Raw genomic sequence first — 27,575 nt, 5'->3', positions numbered from 1 at the left:
AAAAAAAAAGAATACTAATTTGTGCAAAACTTGTTTTTGTTTTTATTTTTATTTTTTTCCCTAATCATACCACAGTTCTAAAAAAAAAAACCTAACTGTGTATAAACTCAGCCAGGTACAACAGTAAAATGCTGCTTTTGTATTACTATTTTTCTGCTGAACCAGTACTTTTACTTGTGATACTTAAAGTACATTTTGCTGATGAACTTCTTCACTTTTACTCAAGTGGAATTTTGAGCAAAGGACTTTTACATGTAATTGAGTATTTTTACATCGCTGTATTGGTACTTTTATTTCAGTAAAGGATCTGAATACTTCCATCACTACTGATGAATATTAACTTAATGCAGTGACTTCCAAAGTGGAGTCATTCACAGATTTAAGGTTCACCTCAACAGAGATATTTATTTATTTATTTATTTATTCGTGTGTTTTATATTATTTTATCACTGTACAGTTGTAGTATGAAGAAGCTGATCTGAATGTTTATTCTATGACCTCACTGCCATACAATCAACCACTCAAGCATAAAAAAAACACTCAAAATAACCTGTAATAGAGGGATCCACTGGAGGAAAAAAAAAACAAGAATTGAGTTATTTTATTATGGGATGGACAAATAAAGCAGCCCCTTATTTCACAGACAATAGCTCCCTCTTCCTGTGCTCTACCGCCCCCAGCAGGCGCAGGACGGTACTGCTACAATCAGCCATAATAGGCGGTAGGAGTGGATGAGCCTGAGCCGAGCAGGCAGTCTGTCTTCACAGGGTACACTCTTGTCGGAGGTGATACCGTCCTCCGCTTGCCAAACCCCCTCTTCTGACTTGAAACAGGAGCAGGATGTATTGATCTGTTGGTTGTAGTGCTTCTCCGGCGGATCATCCATGCGTCAGCGCCGGGAATGGATCAGGAATCCGGTGTGGCGTCTGCAGGGAGTTTCATCCCGCTGAATGAACATGAACAGAGATTTTACTCAGGTCTCCACGGCGTGTGCCAAGCTGACACCTCAGGAAAACTGTCGTCCAGCAAAGTGGCAGAGCTGTTCAAGGCGTCTCAGCTACCTCCTGAATCCCTGCATAAAGTGAGTGTTGCCTCTGTGCTTGGTCATCACATGTTATCTAGTGTGTGTGTGTGTGTGTGTGTATATATGTGTGTGTGTGTCAGGGGAGCTGCGGCTGCTGCTCACTAAACCTCAGTGATCTGCAGGGAGACACACAGCGCGGTATAAATGCTGAGCCTGTGGTCTCCAACATATGATAATGAGCCAGGAAATTTCCTTTGTGAAATGTCTTCCTGACGTTGTTTGTGTGTGTGTGTGTGTGTGTGTGTGTGTGTGTGTGTGTGTGTGTGTGTGTGTGTGTGTGTGTGTGTGTGTGTGTGTGCGCGTCACAGAGAGGTCGTCCACACCTGCTTTCTGTTTACCCTTCTGACACAGTAAAAGGCAGCCCCTTTACTTACTGCATCAGCTGTACACTGGTCTGTGTGTGTCTCCTTACTACACTAAGGCATACTGTATGTTGGATGCTTAGGTTTAAGGTAATAGGATGACAAATGTCCTCTCAGTATCCAAACAAGTGTAGTAAATGTGTATGATACTGTTCACATCATAATTATTCTTAGTTAGTTCTAATAATTAATAATGAGCCTGGTTACTACCATGGGGAGAAGTATTTCTAATGTGTTAAATTTTCTATTGAAGCTGTCATTGAATCATCTGACAGGTTTAGGTCTTTTTAAAGGACCCTGAGGGGATTAAACATTTTAGCCAGTTTACTACAAATCACATACCGTATACTTTACATCACAGCCAACAAGGACTTCAGCCATATGATTATTTTGCATCAGTGATTGAGTTGTGTATTATTTTCGCAGTTTTGTCTCTAAAATGTTATAAAATGGTGAAAAATGCCTATCAGAGTTTGTAGAACGCAATGTAGCCAATTGAAATCATGTTGTTTCCCCCAGAATAACACTGAACATTAAAACAAGACTGTAACTTTTGACTTTTGAAGAAATAACACAATTTTTTTTTTTTTTACTCTTACAAATGAAAAGTTGATTCCATTAGCTATAAAATGCACCTTTTGCAAGTTTTGCTGCTACAGCTACTACTGGTCTGGCATGACCAGTTGCTTAAGGTGGTTAATGTTAGCTAATTTTAGCAAGATATTGCTATATAATTGACATTTGACTTTGTGACTTTTCTCCACTTTTGCACTATGTTTTAGAACATCCTGTAAACGCCACTCATGGCTATGTTAGCTCTTCAGCAAAAAGTACATAGTCACTTTAAGTCTGTGTTCATTTTTGTGAAGGTTACATTGGTGATATGAGGTAATACTTATAATAATCAAACTGCATGACCACACAATGATATTGTGACCATGACATAAATGAATACAGATTTGATGTTCATTGTGATTACACAACTCGTGCAATTTTCAAAAGGCTGCTAATTGATTTCCATATGATACAGGAAGGAATGAACTAAGAAAAATACAATCAAATATCTAAGACTATACAGCATTTTTTAAAAATCAGCAAAAAGGTTACACATGATTTGTAGTTGAGAAACTAAAACTTGTAAAAACACATGCATGCTCCTTTAAATTTCCACCCACTATTTTACTCACTGATACTTTCAAAACCTTGTCATTCAAAGTCAATTCAAACCTGGTAAAAACCAACTATGAGATTTGTCTGTACAGTCTCATAAATATAAAAACATTTCTATTCATTATTTTCTATGAATGAGCTGCTTGACAGTACACACATTAGTGATGGTAAACTGTTTTTTATTGACTCTAAAATACAGCAGAAGCACTAAGTCAGAGTCATTTTGCTGACCCATCACAGAGATATAAACACATTTTTCCAGCTCAGATGAACACAGCAGGTTGCGGCCTGTGTTCACACCACCCACAGTCCCGAGGGGTCGGCTCCCAGCGACTGCAGCCTATTGTGTCTCTGTGTGGTGTCAGGAAGTTTGGCATTGAGCTCTGCTTCCTTCCTGTCCGGCTTGGATCGCCGCCACCACACGGGGGTGATTGACACACAGCCTTCTGAGCTGTGTTTGGCCCTGCTGCAGGATGCCTGCAGGATCACTCTTGGACTCGCTGCCGACTTCTGGGTCATTATGTCACACAGTATCAGAGAATCATAAATAATGCTTTTCCTCCAGTCTACATGATTAGTTGGGAGTTTCTGACTGTTGATCTTACTTGGCTTTAATGTAAGTTTTACTGTGAATACAGCTAGTATTTGTCAAAACAAGGGGAATCTTCCATCATCTACTGAATGTGGAAGTGTGTTTTGCTGATTCATGATTGATCTAGAGTGAGCAGATTTACTGAATACGGATCGTTACTGTGTGTCTAACTTGTGTTTGTAGCAGATAAGTTGTAAAAGTATGCACTTCTTCCTGTTGAGCTCTGATTGCCGTCAGAGAATCCACTATTCACTCAGAGAAAGGCACAGCTTCCCACAAATTACTCTGCAATGAAATCAATTGTTATGCTGGTTACATGGACTTCGAGTGCGGACTTTGGGTCATGCTGACTGAGATTGTTCTCACTGCCAACCAAGCACATGTTTCTCGTAACATTTTATCACATGAACATAACAGCCACAGCAGCCATTTGGACTACATAGTGGAAGGTTGAACGTTTAGTGGGATGCAACACACTTGAAATTGTCTTGAAATTAGGTGAATATCCCATAAATCTCTGTGCTTGAGATGCAGTTTTCAGATATGTGTTGTTGACAGACATTGCTGTGGAACCTGTCTGGTTGACTAAAGGTGTGGCCTCACAACTAGCAGAGCAAATCCGGACCTGACAGTGCCAGCGTGGCTCGTGACATTTGCTCAAAAGCACAACAAGCACATAGATCTTGGTGGGATCAGCTATATTGTTTCATTCTATCAACATTTATCTAGCAATGATCCACTACTTTCAGACTGAAATATCTCAACAACTATTGTATGAGTTGCCATGATGTTTTGTACAGACATTCATGTTCCCCAGAGGATAAATCATGTTGACCTTGGTGACCCCTTGACTTTACTTCTAATGCCACCAGCAAGTTGATATTTTTGCCTTTTAGTGAAATGTCTCAACAACTATTGCATGGTATGTCATGAAATTTGGTAAAGGTGTTTTTGTTGGCCAGAGAAATAATCTTAGTGACCTCAGTGACCCCCTTCTAGTGCCACCATAAGGTTAACATTTCTGGTTTTGAGTGAAATGTCTTAACAACTATTGGATGGATTGTAATTTGTTGCAGTCATTCATGTCCCCTCAGGATCTGGTGAACCCTTAACTTTTCATGTAGTGCCCACATCAGGTCAAAATCTCCATTTGTCCAATACTTCATATAACTACAGTAAATACTTTACTATCAGCCTCAGTGGTACTTTGTGTTTAGTGTTAATTAGCAAATATTAGCATGCTAACACACTAAACTGAGGTTGAACATTGCAAATTTTATACCTGCATAGCTTCAGCACGTTAGCATTGTCATTGTGTTCATGTTAGCATGCTGACGTCAGCATTTGGCTCAAAGCACTGCTGAGTACAGCATGGCTGCACGGCTGTAGACTCTTGTTTTCAATCTGGTAAACATGAAGTATGTGCCATCACCTATGAGTTTTTGTATGTGGTATAATTTTGCTTATTTGTTATTTTGCATTGTTGAATAACAGAATAGTTTAAGATGATGTGCTAAACAGGCTCATGTGTGTCAGATATCCAGCATATTACAGTAACATGGCAACCATTCAAACTTGATTTCCTCTCTCACTTTATCAGAAGGACATATTATTTATTCATATCAGAAACGTCATAGCGGTGGTGACATTATGTGCACTGAAATGTTTTTGACAGTTTGGCGTCTTCTTAAAATAACTTTCCCCCTCTGGCTATAGATCTGACCTGCCAGTCTGGTTCCTCAAGGCCTCCGCTGGTGTTCCCGAAATTATCTTATCATTTGTCTAGTTTCTGCTGACCTCATGCACGCTCACGAGCACCGCAGACCTGACCTTCACTGTCTGCCCAGCCTCTCACTGGCCTGTAGTTGTTTTGCATCCCATTTATCTGTGAAAGCTGTTGAATGAATACAAGGCAAGTCAAGCAGAAATAATGTCTCATAAGGCGGTATGAGCCGCACGGACTCCACCCTCCCCTCAACCTCATTAGACATTGAGGATTAACAGCACTGCTGTCATTTATATTTCATAAACACATATCAGCAAATATGCTGTTGCTCCTCCATGAACAAAAAAAAATGTCTACTAAAAAGTGTGTCAGTATAGTTTTGTACAGTATTGCACTGACTTTTGGATCTTGTATGTTACTGAAAAAACCTGTCAGTGTCAGATAAGCAGTGTTGATCTGTTGTTGCCATAAGAAGAGCATGAGCTGTCCGTGTTGAAACTAAAACAGTCCAGATGACTTCTTATGTTGTCAAAAAGACTTGAAAAGACTAGCTCTGGCCATATTGCTTATGGTTTTGCTTTTCTAAATGGCTGGAATTAACACAATTTAGGAGAGGAACTGTAATAATTATAATAATGTAATAATGTAAAATCTATATCTGAATGAAAACTTAAGTTAATTGTCAATTAACAGCAAACATCTTCCTCTTTATAGCATTGATGATCAAGTGCTGCACGTTCAGAAAATTTGACCAGTGTCTGGTTCTGGTTACAGTTTGAGTGTTAGCTGCAGTCACCAACCAACCAACCGTGTAGAGCAGGCAGCTGCCTTTGGGTCCCTGAGCATCAGGTGGTCTGTGCAACAATTCCACTTTGGTAATTTGATTAAAGGAATAGTTCAACATTTTGCCAAATGCACTTTTTCACTTTCATAGCGAGAGTTAGATAAGAAGATACCACTCTCATGTCTGTATGGTAAATATAGTACTGCTAATGTCCATATGTGACACAATCCACTTACCAACACATACAGAGCTCACTATATAATAATTACTTTTATAATTTAATTTCTACTAAAACTGAGGTGTAAAAACAACAGGTTGGGGTTTTATGTCGAACATGACTTAGTATTTGTGGTGTTATTTGTTGTTTCAGCTTCTATGAATACTTCTGTGAGGGATTCAGTGGGATTATCAGAGTTGCTTTGTTTCAGTATTGCATTTACATCATGTAGTAAGAACCACATGTGCCTTTATCTTAACTTTCAAGAACTTGGTTTTCTCAATGTAAAAAAAAAAAAATCTTGATTGTCCAACATAATCCTAATCTTCTTTGCTCCCCCAAAGCAGCCATAGTACCTCTAATCAAAATAGAGCTGCTGCTGGATAAACAGCTCCCACTGTTCTGCTTATCCTCCACATAATGTTTCTTCTAGCTTTATTCTGTTTGTGGAGCCCATAATGTTGTTCTACACGTTGTCTTGATCACGGTGTAAAATAATCACATTTGGTCCTCGCTAGATGATGCTACTGAAAAGAGGCAGACGCTGCAGGCAGTATGAAAGATGAGATTTATCAGGGTAACATATTGTACATATTGTTAGAAGTGAATCACTTTGTCACAATGTTAGAAAGTTGTTTAAAGAAATTTCGCATGTTTCAGTAAAATCGTAATCTTTATTGTTCTAATAACAAACTGCCTAAATCTACCTGTTCATAAACAGTGTATTTGTCCTTTTGATTTGAGAATTATTTGATGACACTTTGACACTTAATTTAAATATTCATATGTACAGTATGTACAATTCAATTCAAACCCTAATCAAGCACGTTTCCCTCCATCTATTCATTCTTCTGTTTTTGTTGATTTGATTTCCAAGAGTGTGCTGTTGAACATTATTTATACAACAGAATCAGTGTGTATTTTCTGCTGAACATAACTGTATACAGTATATTTAGAGTAAGGGTCTTTTCCAAGAAACAGGTTTACTAAGTTAAAAACCTGGAATCTCAGAAAAACTGGAACTAAGATGTAAAACGGCCTGTTCTGATTTATCAGTAAACCTGAATCACACACTAATAAATACTTACTAGTAGTGTTGTGTTAATATAATTGTTAGCAGCTGTAAATTGGACTTGAAGTAAAGTGTGCACTATGTGTACTTTCTTAATACTGAGAAATACTGATAAAATGTTAACTGTAGATAACTTGTCAGGAGTTACTCAACACATGCTGCTCATTTTTACTGAGCTGATATCATCCTATATAGAACTCTGTCAGTTTTGGTGGAAACATTTCCTGATGCAAGTGTTAGTAGCCTATATTCATCAGTCAACGCTTATTCATGTTGTATAAACACAGTGAAGTAAAGTGAAATGATTTATGATTTACTGATGTTAATGATGCTCACACAATGTGAATATTTCACTGCGATGAGCATTGCAAAGTTTAACAAAGTAGCTTTTCATTTTTTTTCAAATTCTTTTCCAACAAGCGGTGGTTATGTCACGAATGTTACATCTGCAGTATAGAAATGACAGACTTTAACTTGAGAAAGATTTTTTTTTTGAAAGTTCAAAACAGAGAGAAAACATTCTGTCACACTCTTATATCTTTGAAGTCGTGCTGAAGCCACATCAAACGCAGCGAGTGGGAAGATGTAAGGAGGACGTGGAGGGCCTAGGGAAAAGACGCTATCTAATTGCATCATGGGAAGCGTGAAAAAAAAGTCCTACCAATTATTCTAAACTTGTAACTTTTTTCAGGTGACTGAGGTGTGTGGGGCAAAGCGTCTGGGATACTTTGGTAAAACCCAGTTCTACGTGGCCCTGAAGCTGCTCGCTGCCGCCCAGTCTGGTCTGCCCATCCGCCTGGAGAGCGTAACAGCCAGTAAGTCTGCTGTTCAGAGAGGAGGCGTCTTACGAGAGCAAAGGGGAATCAGGAGATTATCTTTAACATGCCAGGATTTGGTCTAATCTGGATGAAAGGGGAGTCGCGTGGAAAGGGCTAAGTGGGTTTGCCCTTATTACAAGAGCGCACACAATCAGTCACACCCTGGCCAAAGGGAAAATCTGTTTATTACATAGCACATGATAGCCTGCTGGATTATTAGATAAAGTATGTCCAAAATTGAATGTTCACCATGGTGTGGCTCACCTCAGGAGGAGAAGATCATCCTGATTAATTCCTTCAGTCTAATTCTAGTTGTGTGAAAGGTCATCAAACAGGAAGCTGCTGATCAGACAAGATTCCAAGGAAAAGAAATAACATGCTTAGGAAGCTGATCTACTGTAAAATCATAATCTGTCAGTAGTATTTAAGAATCAAAAAGCATCCTAATTTCTCTCCCGTAGATCTACCTCTACCCAGATTTGTTGGGCTGAAGAATGAACCGGAGATGCGATACCCCACCGTCCCTCCCGGCATAGATGGTCAGGGGGCTCAGTGTGGGACTGCACCCGGTCCTGTCACCCGGACTCCAGCAGACAGGAGCACCTTCAGACACTTGGAGAGCAGCGTAGAGAAGAAGGTAAGAGAAGTGTTGACTGCCAGCTCTCCAATCAGCTCAACAGTATGTAGTTGCGACGAGTTACTCTCTTGACGCTTGTAAGAGACACAATGGATCATTGTTAAAATATCTGAGAACAACACCCAGTGGGTGCGACTATACCAAGGAAGTGTTTAGAGTCGACCAAGAACGATGCACTGAGCAAAGACATTCCACTCTGCTACAACAATCAGAGCAGAACTGACATGTTGATGAGAGATAATAGGTGGACGAGCCTCCTTCAAGCTACCGGACTGGCTACAAGTATGCAAACACTTGTATGCAGAAGAGGGACTTAATGACAACTTGATGTGGATGCCATGCCAAGTTGCTCTGCATCATCAGTCACATGATCACCAAAATTGGATGACTGTAGAGTGGACAAAATACCACTTTACTTTGAAATGAATGGCATTAATTGCTTTTTAGTGCTGGTCTAGCACTATTTTAATGCTGCATATATCATAAAACGTTTTGGTTTTTTTGTTTACCACATGCGTGCCTTCATAAACTCTGTGTAACAAAACAGGATTAAGTATAATTTTGCCCTCAAAAGTTGAACATGGGGGTGTCCTGGTGGCCGAGTGCTTAATGGACGAGTTCACAATTTTTTGTCTTAAAACAGGTGCACAAATGAACATTGAAATGTGTTTTTCCTCCTGTTCATACCGGCCATTAGAAGATCCCTTCATAATACACTTACAATGTAAGTGATGAGGAACAAACAAAACATCTTTTAACAGCCAGTATGAACAGCAGGAATGATTTCAGCGAGGAAAACCTCTCTCACTGTTCATATGTGCACCTGACTGTTGTTTTAAGACATAACTGAGAAATAGTGAACCTGTCCTTTTAAGATGCAAACTATATAACCACAATAATCAATTCAGGCCGAGGATCTTTGTTGCATGTCATAACCCTCTCTCTCTCTCTTCACATTCGCTGTATGCATGCTCGCTATCAAATAAAGGCAAAAATGTAAAAAAAAATATATCGTAAAACAAAAGGAAAATGGCCTGAAATAAAAGAGCTTACAAGAACATAACAGTGACTATTTTCCCTCCACCCTCACAATATCTCAATGGAACACGACACCTTTTGGCATGAGATGGATGATGAGATGGGACAGGCAGTTCATAGCATTAATGTGCCACTGAAAAATGTGCACATCTCATGTTAGCATGTGTGGTCCCAGATACATGTCAGATTGTTCATAACATTAATGTGCCACTAAAAAATGTGCATATCTCATGGTAGCATGTGTGGTCCCAGTTGTCAGATTGGCCATTGGGGGGGGGATTAGCTCTTCTTTCTATGCACATTGGCTACATCAAGATTTGTGAAATAACAAATATTCTGTCCCTGTATTGGAAGGAGCCTTGGTCCCCCCCACGATCACCATGCAGTTCACCACCTCGCTCGCCGCTTGCCTACCGCAGCTACCCGTACACGAAGCAGAGGAATGGGGCAGACTCACAGATGGGTATGACGAATTTCATTTCAATAATAGCAATGCACTCTGCAAATATACATTTTTGTTGTTAAATTTTGAAAGATTGGTTCTGTTAGATTAGTTCCTCTTTTAATGGGCATTAATTCAGAATGCTTAGACCACTGAAATACTGCAATGTACACATGTTACAGTAGCCATGTATTATGAATTTGAAATGAAAAAGATGAGGTTTTACTGCATCTTTACACCTGCTCAGTCCTCCTCTCTTTCGTCTCACTTTACTCTCTCCTGGTCCTGATCAGTAAATCTCTAATTCTCTCTGATCATATTTTTGAGCCGGTGTAATCGGTAGGAAATGATTGCATGTTAGTCTCAGGTTTCTCCTCCACTAAAGCTGTGTTTTTCTTTCCCCATCCTTCAGCCTATGAGAGCAAACCTTCCTCACGGCCAATCGTTCAGATGGAGCAGCACTCCTCGCCCAGTAACTACGGGACCAAACCCACTGTGGAGCATCCTGCTATGGCTCGGGTACAGATGGAATTTTTAGAGCTTCACGATCACATAAATTGTTCATGTTATTAAAAAAAAGTTTATATTATAAACCTGCTTCCTCTGCATTTCTGCGAATCTCCCCAGGCTTCCTCGGCAGAGAGGCTGGACCAGCAGGGTGTAGTGGACTACTCTGACGATGACCCCTGGAGGATCACAGAGGAACAGCTGGAATATTACACTAACCAGTTCAAAAGCCTGCAGCCCGACCTGGGGGCTCTCATCCTGGGTATGGACGCCCCCCAATGCCACTTCTTAATACACTGAAAAATCAAACTTTCAAACTATTTTACCACTCAGGTCATTCTTTACTTTTTCCAGGAGCTGTTGCAAAGAACTTCTTCACAAAATCCAAGCTCCCAATACCAGAGCTCTCCCACATTTGGTGAGTGCTGACTCATAGTGTTGTGTGTCCTTGCTCTGTTCTGGGGTCAGTAAGTTAGGCGTTGTATCCTCAGCAGGCCCACTGAGTCAGACAGAGGCCTCATTTTAGAAGTGCAGAGTCTTCTCTTCCTCAAACAGAAAGGTTTATTCTGAACAGTTTTGTCATTTTTTTTGCAACAAAGGAGAATAAGACACATAAAATTTGATAGGAAAATGTAAATAAATATGCTCCTGTATTTGAAATTAGTAAACAGGATGTTACTCACAATCTTAAAATACATCTTTGCGAAGTAATCTTTAGGTTTTCTTAGATGAAAAGATTGATAACACTCTGATATCATGTCTTTATGCAGCCAGGAGCCAGTTAGCTTCAGCAAAGACTGGAAACAGGGAAACAGCTAGCCTGGCTCTGTCTGAAAATAATAAAATCCACCTACTACCATATAATATGATGTTTTTACACTTCAGTTTTTGTACAGTATTTGTACAGATCAAACAAACTTGATAAAACATGTTAATTAGTGAGCTTTAGAGGTGCCGCCAGGCGGATTTGGAACAAGCCAGGCTAGCTGTTTCCCCCTGTTTCCAGTGTTTGTGCTAAGCTAAGCTAACCAGCTGCTGGCGGTTATTTTAGCTTAGAATGACATGAGTGAATTAACAACAGCATATTCACTTTATAACTTTATAATATGTCATGATTTTAGCTTTCATTGTTAATACATGTTGGATATTAGCAAGTCTGCAATACTGAAAGTGCTGTATTTAAAAGTTGCCAAGGCGTTTCTATGCTATATGATAATACAGTATCATGTGTAAGAGGATGAGTAAAAAATGTTTCTTATGTGATATATTATTGATAACCTGAATGTAATAATCAGCGTTATTGTAGGTTTTGCAGATATGCTTCATCTTTCCAACTGATTTTTTAAGGGAGTTGAGTGATGTGGATAGAGATGGAGCTCTCACTTTCTCTGAGTTCTGCACAGCCTTTCACTTGATTGTGGCGCGCAAGAACGGTTACCCTCTCCCCGAGAGCCTTCCTCCAACCCTGCAGCCAGGGTTTACACAGCAGGAAGAGGATGTACCGGATACTCCTGAAGTAAGGGAAACAGCCATGGATCCTGCTGTCTGAAACATGCATGTACTGATCTATCCTTTTCTTTGGTTTGTTCGATAGTCTTACATCAAAATTAAACTCTTTTAAATTGTGCTTTTTTTCACAGAGTGCAGAGCCTCTTATCGTCTTTGAGGATGCTGAACCGAGGCCCAGTCAGATGGTAAACCAAATCCCCAGACCCTCTAGTGTCAGTTTGAAGTTATTTAATGTGGAGTCCCTCTTTGGTGCCTGTAGGGGGCACTAACACGCCTAACATGAAACAGCTCCATCTTCTGAGTGCATCCTCATCAACATGCTGAGTTTAGAGCAGAACTTTAACCTCTTGAAATGCTTACACATGCAGTCTTTACATCATGTCAATCTTTGCAGGCAGTGATGTCATGGTGATGTGATAAAATAGCAACTTCTACATTTCTCTATTGTTATTTTTTTAGGATCGGAGTATGATAGAGAGGCTCCAGCCAAGCTCAGCCCCGACTAAACAAGATGTGAAAGAGGAATCCTGTAAACAAGGTACAATCAGATACACTATTTTCACGTTATTATATATTTCATGTAAGTAATCCAAAAAACTAAAAAACATTAAATTCTAAAGTAAACCTCAGTAAAGGAACAACATACCTAAATGCATTTGGAAATTAACACATTTCACTTTATTTTTATATCATTTCTATGCACAAAATTACACACTGGTGCATCTTTTTCTTCTTAAGAACTTTGTACATGCTGAAACCTTCAAATCTTCATATAATGTAGTCAGTCCTCCAGCTGATGTCTGCAATATTGTGTCTACAGAAACAAGCGTGAAGAGGGTGACAACATCTCAAGAGAAACAAACTTTACAACTTGGTGAGAGGCCAGATTGTTAATTTTCACATGGGAAAATTAAAGCAAATACTTGATGTGTCACAGGTTTCAGATACACACACCTCATTACTCTTAGCACTCTCACTGTGTGGAACGTCTTTCCTCTTTTGTCCTGAAAATTCCTGGTTAACTGAAGTGTGATTTAGTTGAGAATATACAGTATTCTGTGAGCATGTGGCAGCATGTCTGAATGATTTCATATATTCTGGTAATAAAAATAGCTGCAAAAATGACATAGATAAATGTATGTAGTGATGATTGTGATACTTTACACATGTGAAATGACAGTTTGTGGTTCCAAAGGGAAGTAGCTGCTTCTCATATACAGCAACTCATTGTCATCTCATAAATTTAATGTATTATTCCTTACAGACCGTGTGCCTCGGCCTCAGGACCTCGACCCACAGATGAAGACAAAAACTAGACCAAGGTGAAAATCAACCTGTGACAACTCACTAATGAATTAAATAGTATCCCATTCTCCTGAGCTGCTCATTAACCTCATTATATGCTTTGTTTTTCCACTAACGTGGCCTCACCTCCAGGTCCTACTCCAGCACTTCTTTCGAAGATGCGATGAAGAAGGCAGAAGAGCCTCCCACCCCTCCACCTCGACCCCAGAAAACCCACTCCAGAGCCTCCTCACTGGATCTCAACAAGCTCTTCCAGCAGGATGCTCCAGGTACAATTCCCCGTCTTCACTCAGCTTTTCTCACAATATTAGTTTTCTGACACAGTATGAGGCGCCTGGAGCTGCGGAACATTATGCAACCAAGTTATTGTGTTTGGTTTATGACAGTTCTCCTTTCATAGTAGAACAAAAGGGGAAATGGAGATATGTGTTTTATATTGTTCAGTCTGAAATGTGAGAGGCTCACATGTTAACAATAAGAGGGTAGAATTAAAGTATAGCAGCACTAGTTTATAACTTTATAACTGAATTTCTTCTGGATTTTAGGGGTGAAAAGTGGATGGTTGCCCCCTCCTCCAGCCCTCCCTCCTAGACCATCAACCTCACAGGTAAGTCTGGTTTGATTACAGACTATTACAGAAACAATCTAAGTTGCTCTGATATCAAGTGAACAAAGCCTTTGTTGTTTCTGCGGCTTCCAACTGTATAAACATCTCATAAATTAATGGTAAAAGAAAGCTTTGGTTAATCAGCACCAACCACCTCTCTTGTCAGGTTTCTCATTTTATCAACGCTTCAGACAAAACTCCTCAGAATAAAGTGCAGCAGCCAAACTTTGCTGACTTCAGTCGCTTTAGAGAAGAGGTGAGCATAAAATCTGCTTTACTTCCAGATTTTTAATTTGTCTTGGTTGAATTTTGCAAATGTAGCAAGCAGAAAAAAAAAAAAAGATTTCTGCAAAAGTAAACTCCAAATTCCATCCCCGGATTGTCAGCGCTTTCCATTCCCCCCGATTTTCCACCTTCCATCTCAGACGTGTGTCACCTATAGGTCACGTTTGTCATATATACGGGCCTCTATTTCAAGACACAAATAAACTCAAAGGCTATGACAGCGGTGTACATCAAGGCCTGCTTGGCTGTGGACCGCAAGCAAGTGAATATGTCAAGGATTTATTTATGGCTGAAGAGACAAGTCGAGCATTTAGTTTAAGCTCTTTTCAGCCTCATTCTCTTTGTCCTTTGTCTTTTCTGACACTTTTTTCTGTCAGTTGGGTGTCTTCCTGTATCCTGTTACATTGCACAACAATCTAGTACATGTTTAAGACTGGTGAACATGTCAAACATTTTAAAGATTGCAGGATATATCATTCTCCCACAGAGGAACTAAATGAAGTTGATAGGATGGAATTTAAATGTCAAATAAAAATGTATTTGCCATTTATGTGGTGCGCTCTATGAATCCTACTCTGACATGTGCTCTCACTACATGTGCTCTTGGATTTCTAACCCCATTGGCCTGAGCAGTATCACTATTTCTCTGTCCTCCCACAGGGTAACTTAGTCGTAATTAAAACCAAGCGGGCTGGATGATCCCAAATGTGGTAATACCTTGTGTGTGTATATATATTTAACTTAGTAAGACAAACAGAAACTCATACCAGCGCAAATTCCTCAGAGAGACACCAGTGAACTATAGGTGTAGTTAAAAATAGCTTCCTTAACATAAAATATGTCAATCTTGAGTTAAGGGTGAATATCTGATACGAGCTTTTGCAGGGAACTCTTGGGAACAGTTGAATTTGCAGTTATGGCGTGTAGAAAAACAATCTCACATCTGCAGGCATTTACTCTTCATCCTTTTCAGTTGTTGCAAGACAACAATTTGCATGTGACTTGTTAAGTTGAATAAACTTCTTTGTTTTATTATACATCACTTTCTTTTCATTTACTTTACATCACTTCTACTTCAGTTTCTTTACTTAACTTCACTTTGCTTCACTGAACTTTTAATTCATTCTGCTTCACTTTCTTTACCTCACTTAGCTTAGCTTACTTTCACTTAATGTAACATAACTTGACTTGACTCCACTTCATTTTTCCAACTATATATTTTTCAGTGACCACAGACATGTTAGGGTCAGTAAGAAGAAACTACAGAGCAGTTGGTGAGACACTGGGCAGGCAGCCAGGAGGGATGCTACTGCCGCTATGACCTAAATACCACATCTTTGTATTTTTTTCCAAGCACAGCAGATCTAAATACATGTATCTGTCAGTCATACTACCATCCACGCTCACCAAAGCTCACTGTCTCTGCCAGAGAGTGGAGAGATTAGGCATTGATCCAGCGGACAAGTTAACACATTCAGACAGGGAGTAAAGTCATCTCCTGTCTTCTTCCTGTTGTGTTCACTGTCTCCATTCATTGTGCACATTTTAGCAGGATCACCACATGGTGTCGATACTGTAACTTCATTTCAGCTGGTTACTTATTTCAGTTAAACGAGTCCAGCTGCGACAATGACGGCACTTCTTTAGTAACACCAGGCCTTCACATTGCTGGAGTGAAACAGCCGTGACCTACGGCTGATGTGACCACACATGCAGCTGATGGAGCTCCTGCAGTTTATTGCCACAGTAGCAACTACTACACTACCTAAAATGTTTCCATGCTGTGGTTGTGTTTCAAATCCAGTGGTGCAGTGAATCTTGCGGCCAATTGTTTGTGTCTGCTTATGAGTCAGTTGCATTGCTCAGCAAAATAGATTTTTAGGTTTCTTGGGTACAATTTACAGCAGCAGCATTAGCCTGTTTAAACCATCAGGAAAGCCTAGGCATTTCAACTGCCACCGCAATGGAGACAGCCAGCTCTTAGAAATGAATGGATCAAATTCACGAAATCCAACATTAACAGATGGGAAATACTGTAGTGCAGAAAACGTACAGAAGGTGCTGCGTAGTAAGAAATGCCGTCAACTTTCTAAACGACTAATCTTGCAGTTTGTGCTAAAAGTGCTGAAATTAAGAAATTGACCTTCATGTGTAGGACCTGCACTGTTAACCTCTTTGCTGAAGGAAAGCAGGTGGCGATATGTTATATATTATATCCAGAAGAGAATAATGGCTGAAATGCAGCAAGGAGATGCAATAAAAGCAAGTTAGAGTAATCCATCATGGCTGCCCCTGAGCAGGCAGGAAGCGGTGGCAGGAGAGCACTAGATCGTGGTCCCCGAAGGGAAGGTACTGATTTATCCCGGATGAGGGCAGACACATTTCATTCTGCCTGTTTAGTACTTCTCTTATATCATTTCACCTCATCATGACATCAACACCTTTACGCTGGCCATCATTTTAAGTAAGAAGAGTTCTTTTGGTGCATAGCTTACGTGTAATTTCTGCTGTCTTGCAGGAGGAGAGCAGTGTGAAACCTGAGGAACAGAGTCCACGTTCTAGATTTGCTCCAAGTACTGAAGACTTGACAAATGCTTCAAAACAGGTCCAAACCACTCACATAGACATGCTCGCTTTATTGTGTTATAGTCTATGTCTCTGTTTCAGTACGCAGACAAATGTTTTATTTCTGTTAACTTTTCAGGAAGCAATCAGAGTTTCTCACAGTCAGGCTCCGCAGAAGCCAGTCCGCAGGAAATACCACCCTGAGAGCCAGAACCTGGAGCCAGTACCTCCACCTGCCGTGACGTTTCCTCCCCCCACCAAACCCTCTCAAAAGTCAGTTAAACATCTGACTCTTAAATCCTAAAATACAAACAAGTTCACTTTTCAATTAAATCTGATTCGATTTGCATTTCATTGAGTAGCTTAAATTAGTAGTAATGGATAAAATTAATCTGAGCCAGGAAAGAAAACTACACATTTGTAGAGTGGCTCATGTTAAAGCTGCACTCATCAACATTTCTATATGCAACAACAATAACAATGAACGAATGACTGTGTATAATGTGAAAGAGATCACTGGTATAGATGAAACCACAGATAATTAATACTCAACTCTGCAGTTCCTCACCACTCTTTAACTTGTACATTTGCTGTTAACTTTGAGTCACTTATCTACTACTTATCAGCGTCACTTTTAGCCACAGCAGGCAGTTGTTTTCACTGTAAAATCTTCATCTTATCTGCCCAGCATCAAAACGACAGACAGACAAAGTTAGGAACTGGCTAGCGAACATAATGGAGCAGTTGGCAGCTAAAAATTCAGACATTTTCCTTTTTTTTTGTTTTTTTGTTTCTTAATGCTCCTAACGCTCGTAAATGTTGAAAAGTGGTGGAAAGCTAATAGTGCTAAAAGGTGAGTGAAAATTGGTCTCAAATTTGCCAGCTTCAAGTCTAAGCCAACTTTATAAGGTGATAAATAAAAACATTTTGTTTACAGATTGCTGCATAACACCTATGTGGCCAAAAAAAATCACTTAATGCAGGTTTAAGAACTTCTTAAATGTTTTCTGTTTTATGTGTTCCAAGTTGATTGTTAACCCCTGAAACCCATACAGACATTAAGGCACTAACCCTAACCCCCTGTAATGACTCTAGCACATGTGCTTCTGTCTCCTTATTGACCAGACAGCTCATTGAAACTGTCAGTGCAGTAGAAGGTGACCATCAATAATAGTAATGACTGCTAGCTGGCTGTTTGATTGATGTAAAGCCCCAGTGCTTTGCTCTGATCCCTTTGGTTTCTACCATCTCTGAGTGCAACTCAGACTCATTGTTTCCGAGTTTGTTCATTTTAACTGAAGACTTAATCCAATTCCAAACACTGTCCTTAGACCCCCTGTAAGACAGAAACAAATAAGAGATTGTTGAGGAACTGGTTGTTCAATTATCTGTACATTCCCTTAGGTTATGCTTTGTACAGGGTTATTTATGTTAAACTATTTTGTCTATGCAGAAAATTAACTTAAAACCCAATAAAAGCGGATTGAATCCTCTTTCAGACTGCTGTCCAGACAGAAGAGGGAGATCCAGATGGCGATCCGTAAGAACAAGGAAACCAACGCAGTGTTGACGCGTCTCAACAGCGAGCTCCAACAGCAACTGAAGGTCAGCCCATCTTCTATTTCTGGGAGCACAAGACAGTTTGTATATGCAGTACTAGTGTGCACATGCATTATTTTGCTGATGGTAGTGTGTGTCCATGTGTGTGAACGGGTGTGGACTACATTAGTGGCTGGCCACAGTGACTTTCTGACATTCCCTGGCCTCTGCCTCCTCTGGGACTCTGTGAAATGGGAAAACCAGCTCCACAGCGTTTAGAAAACACTGTGAAAGGGTGCATAGTTGGCACACAGATCGTAGCTTTGAGTCTGACAGCTTGATAAAGAACAGGGACTTTTCACCACAAGTATGAGAGCTTGATAGTGTTGATGTTAACACTGTTTCGAAAGTTCTCGATTGTGTGTCAGAAGTTGAATTCTACCGCTCCTCAACCGAGTGCAACAACAAATGCTCCCGCTGGTGCAAGTTGGTGAAAAACCTCTGAGCTCAACTGTCTGCTCTGCTACCCATCACTCATAGTTGAACTAATGGCACAGACTGAGCTGTTTGCATTGGGGGATCTGCCTGTGGCACACGTACTCACATTTGGAACACATGCCGCATGCCTGTCATTCTCCTCGTAAATGATCCAGTAGTGAAACCTGCACGCTCACATGCAGCACTTTTATAGCTTTTAATACAACAGAGACTAAAACTAAAAAAAGAGAACTGATGTAGCAACTCATAGCCTATTTCAGGCCATTCTCAAATATCATGCAGAATCCAAATACTGTATGTTGGCAGTTTGATTTGTAGGTTTTAAGCTCTAATAATTGCAGTCTTCTCACGTGTGTACTCTAATCTAGGACTAATTCTACTAGTTCCTTAAAGCATCTGTGGAATTTTGCAGAGAAAGGCATATGTGTCTTTATATAGACTCAGCCCTTGTTGAAATACCAAACAGCCACTGGCATTCACAACTGTCTTCTTCAAAATAGAGCTTAGGCCTGTCAGGCATCCAGCTACAACAGTGTGTGAGAGGAAAGAAAAGAGGCTGAATGGAAAGGAATAACTCTGCCGTTACTTTTTATGAGTACAATTTCGAATAAAGATTAAAGCTATTTTGTAATATTTCACAGGTCAAGAAATTCTTTACAGATACGCCACAGATCTAAAACTAACAATATTTGCCCTGTAATCCAAAATTGGTTATCGACTGTCAGTTTTAGATTAGTATTTTTAATCTGGGGGCGTAGTGTCTCCACTCTCCACTCCCTGCTTTGCTTAACTTGGAGCTTGAATGCTGAACATTTTCCACATTCACATAATAAACTATTCCACGTGAGGTCGGTGGGCGTGGCCTTTCCTCTAGTGGACAGCATATTTTACATTTTTATCCCTACCACTGGCAGAACTCAGAGAAGAGTTTGTATGCTGTACATTTTAACCTAACCAAGCTAACCCATATTTTGGGGTGTAATGAATACTTTAGGGGATTAACATTGTTATAGACCATCTTTACCATGGCAAACAAAGCAAATAGCTAGTTCAGGCGCTCATATGGCATACTCTCCTCACTGCACCATATATCCAACTCATCCTTTTAATCATGGGGGTGTACATAAGCAGCCAGTGCTCTGCTCATTCTTTTGCTACCATGCCTGATGCCTCACTGCTCACCTGAAAGCTATGCTGTTACTTACTGCTGCTTCTATTGCTACTGCTAATATAGCTTTTCAAAAGCCACCTCCACCCCAGCATCCACCTGTAGGCTCTGAATGTGTGTTCCCCTGGGGGGGGTGGAGTGGTATCGTCACTCCCTGCTGTGCTAAATTTGATGCTTAACGCTGAACATATTCTACATTCATATAATTCCACATGAGTTGGTTCACTCAACTGACCATGTGGCCTTTCCTTTAGTGCCACCCTTAGGACAAATTTGACATTTTTGTATACTGCTCATTATGTTGAACACTTTCATATTTTGGGGAGTGATGAACATTGTAACCTTTAAAGGTGCAGTGTGTAGAATTTAGTGGCATCTAGTGTAACGGACTTGGCAGAAATGGAATATAATATTCATAAGCATGTTTTAATTAGTGTATAATCACCTGAAAATAAGAATCATTGTGTTTTCGTTACCTTAGAATGAGCCCTTTATATCTACATAGGGAGCTGATCCTCTTCCACGGAGCCCGCCATGTTGTACCGCCATGTTTCTACAGTAGCCCAGAATGGACAAATGAAACACTGGTTCTACAGAGGGCCTTTTGTGTTTTTCGAAATTTTCATGGCCACTGTAGGTTCTCCTTTACGCTTGGAAGGGGAGGTTTAGGGGAGGGGTAGATGCCACTTAATCCTACACACTGGTCCTTTAAGAGCAGCTAGCAGGGTTTTAATCTTGTTTTAGACCACCGTTACCATGGCAAACAAAGCAAACAATTTAATTACTGCTTGAGGTGTATCTCTTCTTCAGAGGTCATGTGTTCTCATTGGCTACAGGTGGTTCACCAGGAGAGGGTCACCTTGGAGTCCCAGCTGGAGCACCTGCGTCCTCTCGCCTCGACGTGACTGAGCCTGAAGTCCGGACAGAGTCGCGCTCACGGCGCTTCACCGGGACAACTGTACAGCAGTGTCAGTGAATGTTTGAGCAAGTTGTTTCTTTTGTGATGAATCCAGAATAAATGGAAAAGGGCTGATGACGGAAGCAAAGGTGCATTGTAGACTCAAGAGATGTGACTCTTCAAGCTTACTTACTTACTTTTAATGATGTTTTGCAGGATTAAACCATGCATTTTTTAAAATCTCTGTATGATATGCACATGTAAAATATCCTGTTATTGACTGTGACATTCTAACTTGTTTTTCTCTTTTGAGTTACTGTTCCTCCCATGAATCTTACCTTGCTTACAACACATGTCAAAGTTTGTGCACATATAATCATTACTCAGATACATGTTTATGTTCTGTGTTAATGACGTACTCTCATTTTTCAGTTTTTGTATACAGTGCATATCATGCATATCAACATATGGTCTAAAGCAAGTGATGGTGCTACAGATTAGTTTTTGAATCTGATTATTTTTTGCACAAAAAAAAATGCACATTTGCAAGGTTGTACTTAATGTTTGCAAAAGCCACGTTCAATATGAGTTGAATTTAAATTAGCTACATTTCCAGCCAGCACACATGACTTTGTTGTCTGGTGACAGACTGTAGCACTGGCACTTGTGGCTATTAGGACACTGAGGAATGTTGACACTTTTGACACTGGATTTGTATAAAATATGTACCTTTTACTTGAAGATTTGCTCCATCTTTAATTGAAACACTGTCTGTTTGAAACAAAAACTTTTGATTTTTAAGTGAAATCCCCTCAGTTATTTCCACACTACATCCGTACTGTCAAAAAACCCACTTCAAACCAAACCAGCATTAACAGTAAAAAGCTAAATCAATAAACGAGCACAATATTCCTCTCATGTTTTGCAAGATAGATTTCAAAACAGCTGATGTCTGGATAAGCAGATGTGGTTTTGATTTTATCTATGCAAAGATTTGATGCAATTTAAGCTTATTTTAGACCATTTTTTTTCTTCACATCCTGATTATTAATGATGATAAATGACGGGAATGATACTGACTTGATACTGCATGTTTGCTAAAATGATGTGAGCATTGGAGTATGAATTAACCTTAAACCATGCACAACTGAGCTCTGCGCTGAAGACAATAATCAAACTAATAAATAAAGTTGTCTATTTTTATTGCCTGTAATCATTTTATTACACCTTATTATACAAGAGAAGCCCATCCTCAGTCACTAACTAAGCATAAAATAGTGTGTTTTATTCTTTTAGCACAAGAGACAGACTGAAAAGAGATAGTTTCATCATGTGTCCAAAGTCTTCTGTGATAGCTCTTTCACAATGCAGCATGAATGAGGGCAACCTGCAAAAGCTCTTAAATTCTCAAATTATGTATTTCCTAAGAGCAACAAGAGAAACCTCTTGACTCAAATCCCAAAAGCATATCCTTCTTTTCATTTCACAGGCCCCAAAGTAGGTGACATAGAACATATTAACAGATGTATGAGATGTCATCTTCACATCCTGAGTATGAGGGCAAAAAAAAAAAAAAAAAAAGAAACAGACTGCAGGCGTAACCCTCTGGCTCTCACGAAGCAGCTGTGCTTTCTCTGACACAGACACAACAACCAAAGGTCAGGCTGATCACCACTGATGGCTGTATTCCCAGACCCTCCGCCACTGCCGTCCAAAAATATCCACTGACACACTTGGCTCCCATTTATACACCTCACACACTGATATGCCCATTTCTCACTCATTCATGTTGCATTCAAGTGCTGTAACAAGCTACTCTGATCATAACCAGGGACTTATTTTCATGTTATAGTCATGTCCTGCATGGTTGATATATATTTTTCCTCATTCTTCCTGAGGAACAGCAGCATATAACTCATATTCAGGATCTGAAGTATTCTGCTAAATTAAATTGAGCCTAGCAGAGGACTGAATGAGTCCTTGCGGGTGATTGATATCGCAGGACATTTTTCATAGAAAAAGCAAAATGAAACAGATTCTCAAATCCGAATCTTCAATCCAAAGAAAACAGCTGAGCAGCGTTTGAGCCCAATAAGTCGCTCCCCACATCTGAGAAAATGAATGAGGCGGAATGAATGAGTTCAGTCTGGGAGACAGAGACATGAGATGCCAGACGACAACAAGGCGCTCATAGCTCCTCTGTGCCATAACCAATAATATTTGGCACAGGCCAGCGTGTCACTACCTGCCGCCTCATCTTACAGTATCTCCTCCCATACTGCGAGTTTTATTTTATCTTATGCATCAGGAGCGGAGGGGTGTGTGTCCATTAAATCAGACAGCTTAACAGGGAGCCATTCTCACTCAACTATAAATACTACTTAAAAGTGTTTGGTTTGCATTTCAAGATGACAGCTGCACATAATGAGGAAACTATATGTGTCAGCCATGTGTTGTCTCTAAGTATATGCCTGTTTGATATAATTGCCATCTAGCTATTTCACACAAAGTCAGGAACTGGCTTATTATTATCTACAGTACATAGTTATTACTATTAATGATTCGTCTAGCTGGAGACAGTGATACTTGCTGCTCTTAGGCAGAAATAGAAAAAATCCTCAGTGATAAAATTTGAATAAAGCCGTAACTCACATTTAATCAAATGAAATGAACTCTGTACTGGCTGGCAAGAGAGCTGGAGAGCACTTTTTCAAAGTCCAATGTAAATAAACTGTAAACCTGCAACAGGCTTCTCAATAACTTGGATCACCCCCGTTGGCTAAAAGTTAAAGCTGACTCTTCTGACAACAAAGATTAACAGTTTTTTGTCTGTTCAAGTTAGCTCTTTGTTGCAGCACCATTACTCAAAGATGACGACATACGCCGCGTCTCTCGTCTCTCCTTTGTCCCACGCCGGGGGCTTTGCAAAGGTTGCACTTCTGGTGTGGACATTAGTTAGGCCACAGGAAGGGCTTTAGGCTGTCACCTCTACTGATTCTGGCCCCGTCAGCTGGGATTTAGCTAAACACTCATTCAGCAAATGTGAATGAAGCTGGGCCTAAGCTGTCAGGTCTATGCGTACAGAGGTGAAAGCAAAGATTAACCTAGACAGGGATATGGCAAAGTAAAACAGGAATCCTCCACAGTTTCATCACTCATTAAGAATGAATGAAGCATATATGAAATGTTTGTCTTGATTATTGCAGCAACAGATGAACTAAAACTAAAGTCCTACAAATTGCAGAAGTTGATGTAATCTCTTTTTAAAGAGAATTCTTAGCCTCAGATATCCTGCCCGCTTTTATCTGAACTACTCGAACTGCTGATTGGTGATACACACACACACACACACACGGTCATGTTTCCATTGTGTCAGAGGACATTACACTGACTTACATTAATTGTCTGGAGACTTATCCTAACCTTGACCATAACCATAAACTAACCTTAACTTTAAACCAAGTCCTCACCCTAAAATGACTGATTTACATTAAGGGAATTTGCCCCACAACATGAGGAATACTGGCATCACACACACACACACAGTAATACAAATGTGTTTTTTCATGTGAAGCAGGCAGAGACTGCACCTGCAGAATGACTGTCCATCTCTCTCCATTTACACCTCCAGTACGCCCATGATACAGGCAGGCTAACTCTGTGTGGAAAACAGCAGCAGTGTCTGTGTCTAGGATACAGAACACAAACTTTATGCAATTAATAAACATTTTCTCAGTTCTCTGAAAATTAGATGATATTTAAAACTAACAATTACAACTACAACTAACAATTGCCATATGATCATTATCAATTAATCTGCTAATTATGTTCCTCATTAATTGATTAAAAGTTAGTCAGAGAATAGTATAAAATGTTACTCAGAGCCTTAGGTTACATATATTGAAATGCCCTTTATGTCCAAAATGCCAAAGTCATTATCATAACTGACTGAGTCACTAATATTCACGTGTGGATCCAGAATGGAAGCTAGAAAATGACTGACTGTAAAAATTACTTAAACCATTAATTTACTATCAAAACTGTTGCTGATTAATTTTCAGTCAATCAACTGATCGATTAATAAGCTGTTTTTTGTGTTTTTTCAGTTTTCCTGACACAGTGCATGTTGTCAAGTGATGATTTCAAAATGCAGCAGCGAGACTAGTCACTGGCACCAGAAAGAGAGACCACATCCTCCCTGTACTGGCCTCCCTCCACTGGTTACCAGTGAAATATAGGACTGATTTTAAGATTCTTTTGTTTTTAAAGCTCTGAATGGTTTGGCACCAGCCTACATCTCTGATCTCTCAGTCCATGTTCTACATCCAGAGCCCTCAGATCCTCCGATCAGTTACTTCTCTCTGGTCCACGTTGCCAGTCAGGATCAAAAGGTGACCGAGGTTTTTCCATCGCTGCTCTCAGACTGTGGAACAGTTCGCTCCTCACCGTCAGATCTTCCCCATCTATCAACAGCTGAAGATCCACCTTTATAGAATGGCTTTTGAGTCCCCCACATTTTTATAGCATGATAATTGTTAACTTTGTCTATTACAATTTACTTTTCTATTTATTTTGGTTTGTTTTAATTATTTAATTGTATTTTACATGTGTCTCTAAAGTACTTTGGTCAACTCCTGATGTTTTTAAATGTGCTCTATAAATAAATTTGACTTGACTTCCAGTTAAAAGCGAATGACAAATTAATGAAAATAAATGAGTGTTCACAGGACCAAAAGCCAAAAGTAACAGGGATAGTGTCAAAATCAAGCAAATTATTAAAACAGGGACTAAATGGTAGGCTATATTTGTAGTCACTATAAATAATTTAATGGTATTTTTCTATCTTCTATAATATCACTATAACATTTATATTAGTCTTGCCCTATTATGTAAATACATCGTTCCTCCTAAAAGTGTTGCACCATGGTAATCATTTTTCCTGGTGGCTGTGAAGCTCACACGACAGCACATCAATGCGGGATCCGGATCCAGGAAAGCCTGACGCTCCGCTCCAGGTTTTATCAGCGCCTTTTTTTAAAAACCACCTCTACTTTGGAGCAGTGAAAAAACACAGCAGCATTAAGCAGCAGATGACCCGGCGCAGCAGCGAGGAGCACAACAGTCCTCTCCAACAAATGAAAGGATGGGGGGCATCAGCAGCAGCAGCTGAATTCAGAAAAACTGGATCAGGGGCGGAGGAGGGGAGAGAACTGCTTTCTGCTCACTCTTGGGTCACTTTTGTTGGATTTACTCCCGGGTCCACACCAACATGCCATTTGCCAAACGAGTCGTGGAACCTCAGTTACTGTGCAGGTATCAAATCCCCAACGAGCAGGGTGTGCTTTTCGAGGATCTGGTCTCCATCAGTAATGTGGCTCTGTCTCGGACCTTGCGGCAGCTGTCGGACCTGGCCAAACATGCCTGCTCCATATTCCAGGAGCTGGAAAACGACCTCACATCCACCAGCCAGCGGGTCAGCGGGCTGCAGAGTAAGATTAACCAACTCCAGCAGACCTGCTCCGAGCTGGACCCCAAACAGGAGGCAGTGCGTGAGTACCTGACGCATTATTATGTGTTTAATGTTGGAGCTGCATTCACACGTCCTGCGCGCGGCTCCCAAAGAAAAACGGCACGAGGAAAACACACGAGTAAAAGGCATCCTCACCACTTCCCATCACTGACTCCGGACTGAATATCTACAGCAATAACAGCAGATAAGAAATAAAGTTAGCTCAATTCATAGCCAGTACTAAAACAATGTCATACTAGCTTAAAAACTTCATGAAAGTACAATAAAGCCGCAATAAAGTCATTTGTAAAGCGTCACCACCGCACTATAAATGTATTTATTGAGCCAGACACAGTTTATTGCTCGCAAATGTCAGTTCTGTGTTGAGTTTAGGTGTAAAAATCTGTGTCGCAGTTTTTTTGGACAGTACCATAAAGGGGGACACGCGCTCTGTTTCCATCTCTGCCCACGCTGAGGGGCGTGTGACAGCCAGGCAGTCCACACTTCAATGTCGACGCTTTCAGCTATTATACTGCTATTACTCAACATAGTCTGACTTGGAGTAAACAACACAGCGTGCAATGAAGTTAAAGGTAACTTTGTCGAGGCTGCGTAATAGTAAGGGCGGGAAGCAGTTCTCTGTGCGAGTGTTTCTCCCTCTTATTTAGTCAAAATGTCGATTTTCTTTACATGTAAAACACCCATGAATGTTGGTGTATTCTTATTCCTAAAAGACATTTTAACTATTTTAACTATTACATGAGTTCTGCTGGACTCTGATAGATATTGAACTGCCGCCCTCACAGTTATCCTGCTTCATGTGTTGAACTTTGCTTGGCTGCCTGTAAGAATTCATTACCCTGATAACACAGCATGCGGCCATCGCCTGGCTCTTTTAATCTCTGTGTCCCCCCACTTTACCCCCCCCCCCCCCCCTTCTGAGTGACGGGGGGGGGGGGGGGGGGGGGGGGGGGGGGGGTTGATGTGATATTGGTTTGTGTTTATGTATAAACCCACTCTCTGGGAAGCACTTAGGAAACCCCTCTCTACCCCACCAAGAATTGTCCTGCCCAGAACAGTTCCTCCAGTTTGGACATACCCCAGTGGATTTAGCCCGCTTTTAGTTTAGGTTCAGCAAGTCCTTGCATGTTCCCCAGACCCTGCTTCCTGTGGTCTGTGAATGAGTTAGTTTGCCTAAAGGTATTTATCTGCTCCATGGACAGCTGCCATAACCAAAACACAA

At 40.3% G+C, this 27,575-nt stretch overlaps 2 protein-coding genes across 3 annotated transcripts in view; both read left to right on the top strand.

Annotated features, from left to right (window-relative positions):
* Positions 1-446: 446 nt before the first annotated feature.
* reps2 (RALBP1 associated Eps domain containing 2) lies at positions 447-22,026 on the top strand. 2 transcript variants are annotated; one of them, XM_042417707.1, is made up of 19 exons: positions 450-1,081; positions 7,699-7,822; positions 8,287-8,462; positions 9,855-9,963; positions 10,355-10,461; positions 10,570-10,711; positions 10,804-10,867; positions 11,797-11,965; positions 12,090-12,143; positions 12,418-12,496; positions 12,779-12,832; positions 13,223-13,280; positions 13,396-13,532; positions 13,809-13,870; positions 14,037-14,126; positions 16,674-16,760; positions 16,860-16,993; positions 18,220-18,325; positions 20,762-22,026. In XM_042417707.1, exons 1-19 carry the CDS (start codon positions 902-904, stop codon positions 20,828-20,830), a joined length of 2,001 nt encoding a protein of 666 aa, XP_042273641.1. In that variant the 5' UTR covers positions 450-901; the 3' UTR covers positions 20,831-22,026. The 2 variants fall into 2 exon arrangements, with proteins under 2 accessions (XP_042273642.1, XP_042273641.1); XM_042417708.1 differs by lacking the exon at positions 14,037-14,126 and having other exon boundaries at positions 447-1,081.
* A 3,698-nt stretch (positions 22,027-25,724) lies between these two features.
* nhsa (Nance-Horan syndrome a (congenital cataracts and dental anomalies)) overlaps positions 25,725-27,575 on the top strand; it is a 60,268-nt gene continuing 58,417 nt past the window's right edge. The window contains exon 1 of the mRNA XM_042416618.1: positions 25,725-26,372. Within this exon, the coding sequence (XP_042272552.1) occupies positions 26,093-26,372 (280 nt within the window). The 5' untranslated portion in view covers positions 25,725-26,092. The remainder of the gene's footprint in view (positions 26,373-27,575) is intronic.

Source organism: Thunnus maccoyii, chromosome 7 (genome assembly GCF_910596095.1).
Source record: "Thunnus maccoyii chromosome 7, fThuMac1.1, whole genome shotgun sequence".
In the NCBI taxonomy this organism is placed as follows: domain Eukaryota; kingdom Metazoa; phylum Chordata; class Actinopteri; order Scombriformes; family Scombridae; genus Thunnus; species Thunnus maccoyii.
Note: the sequence above shows the minus strand (reverse complement) of the source record. Positions and strands in the feature narration are given on the sequence as shown.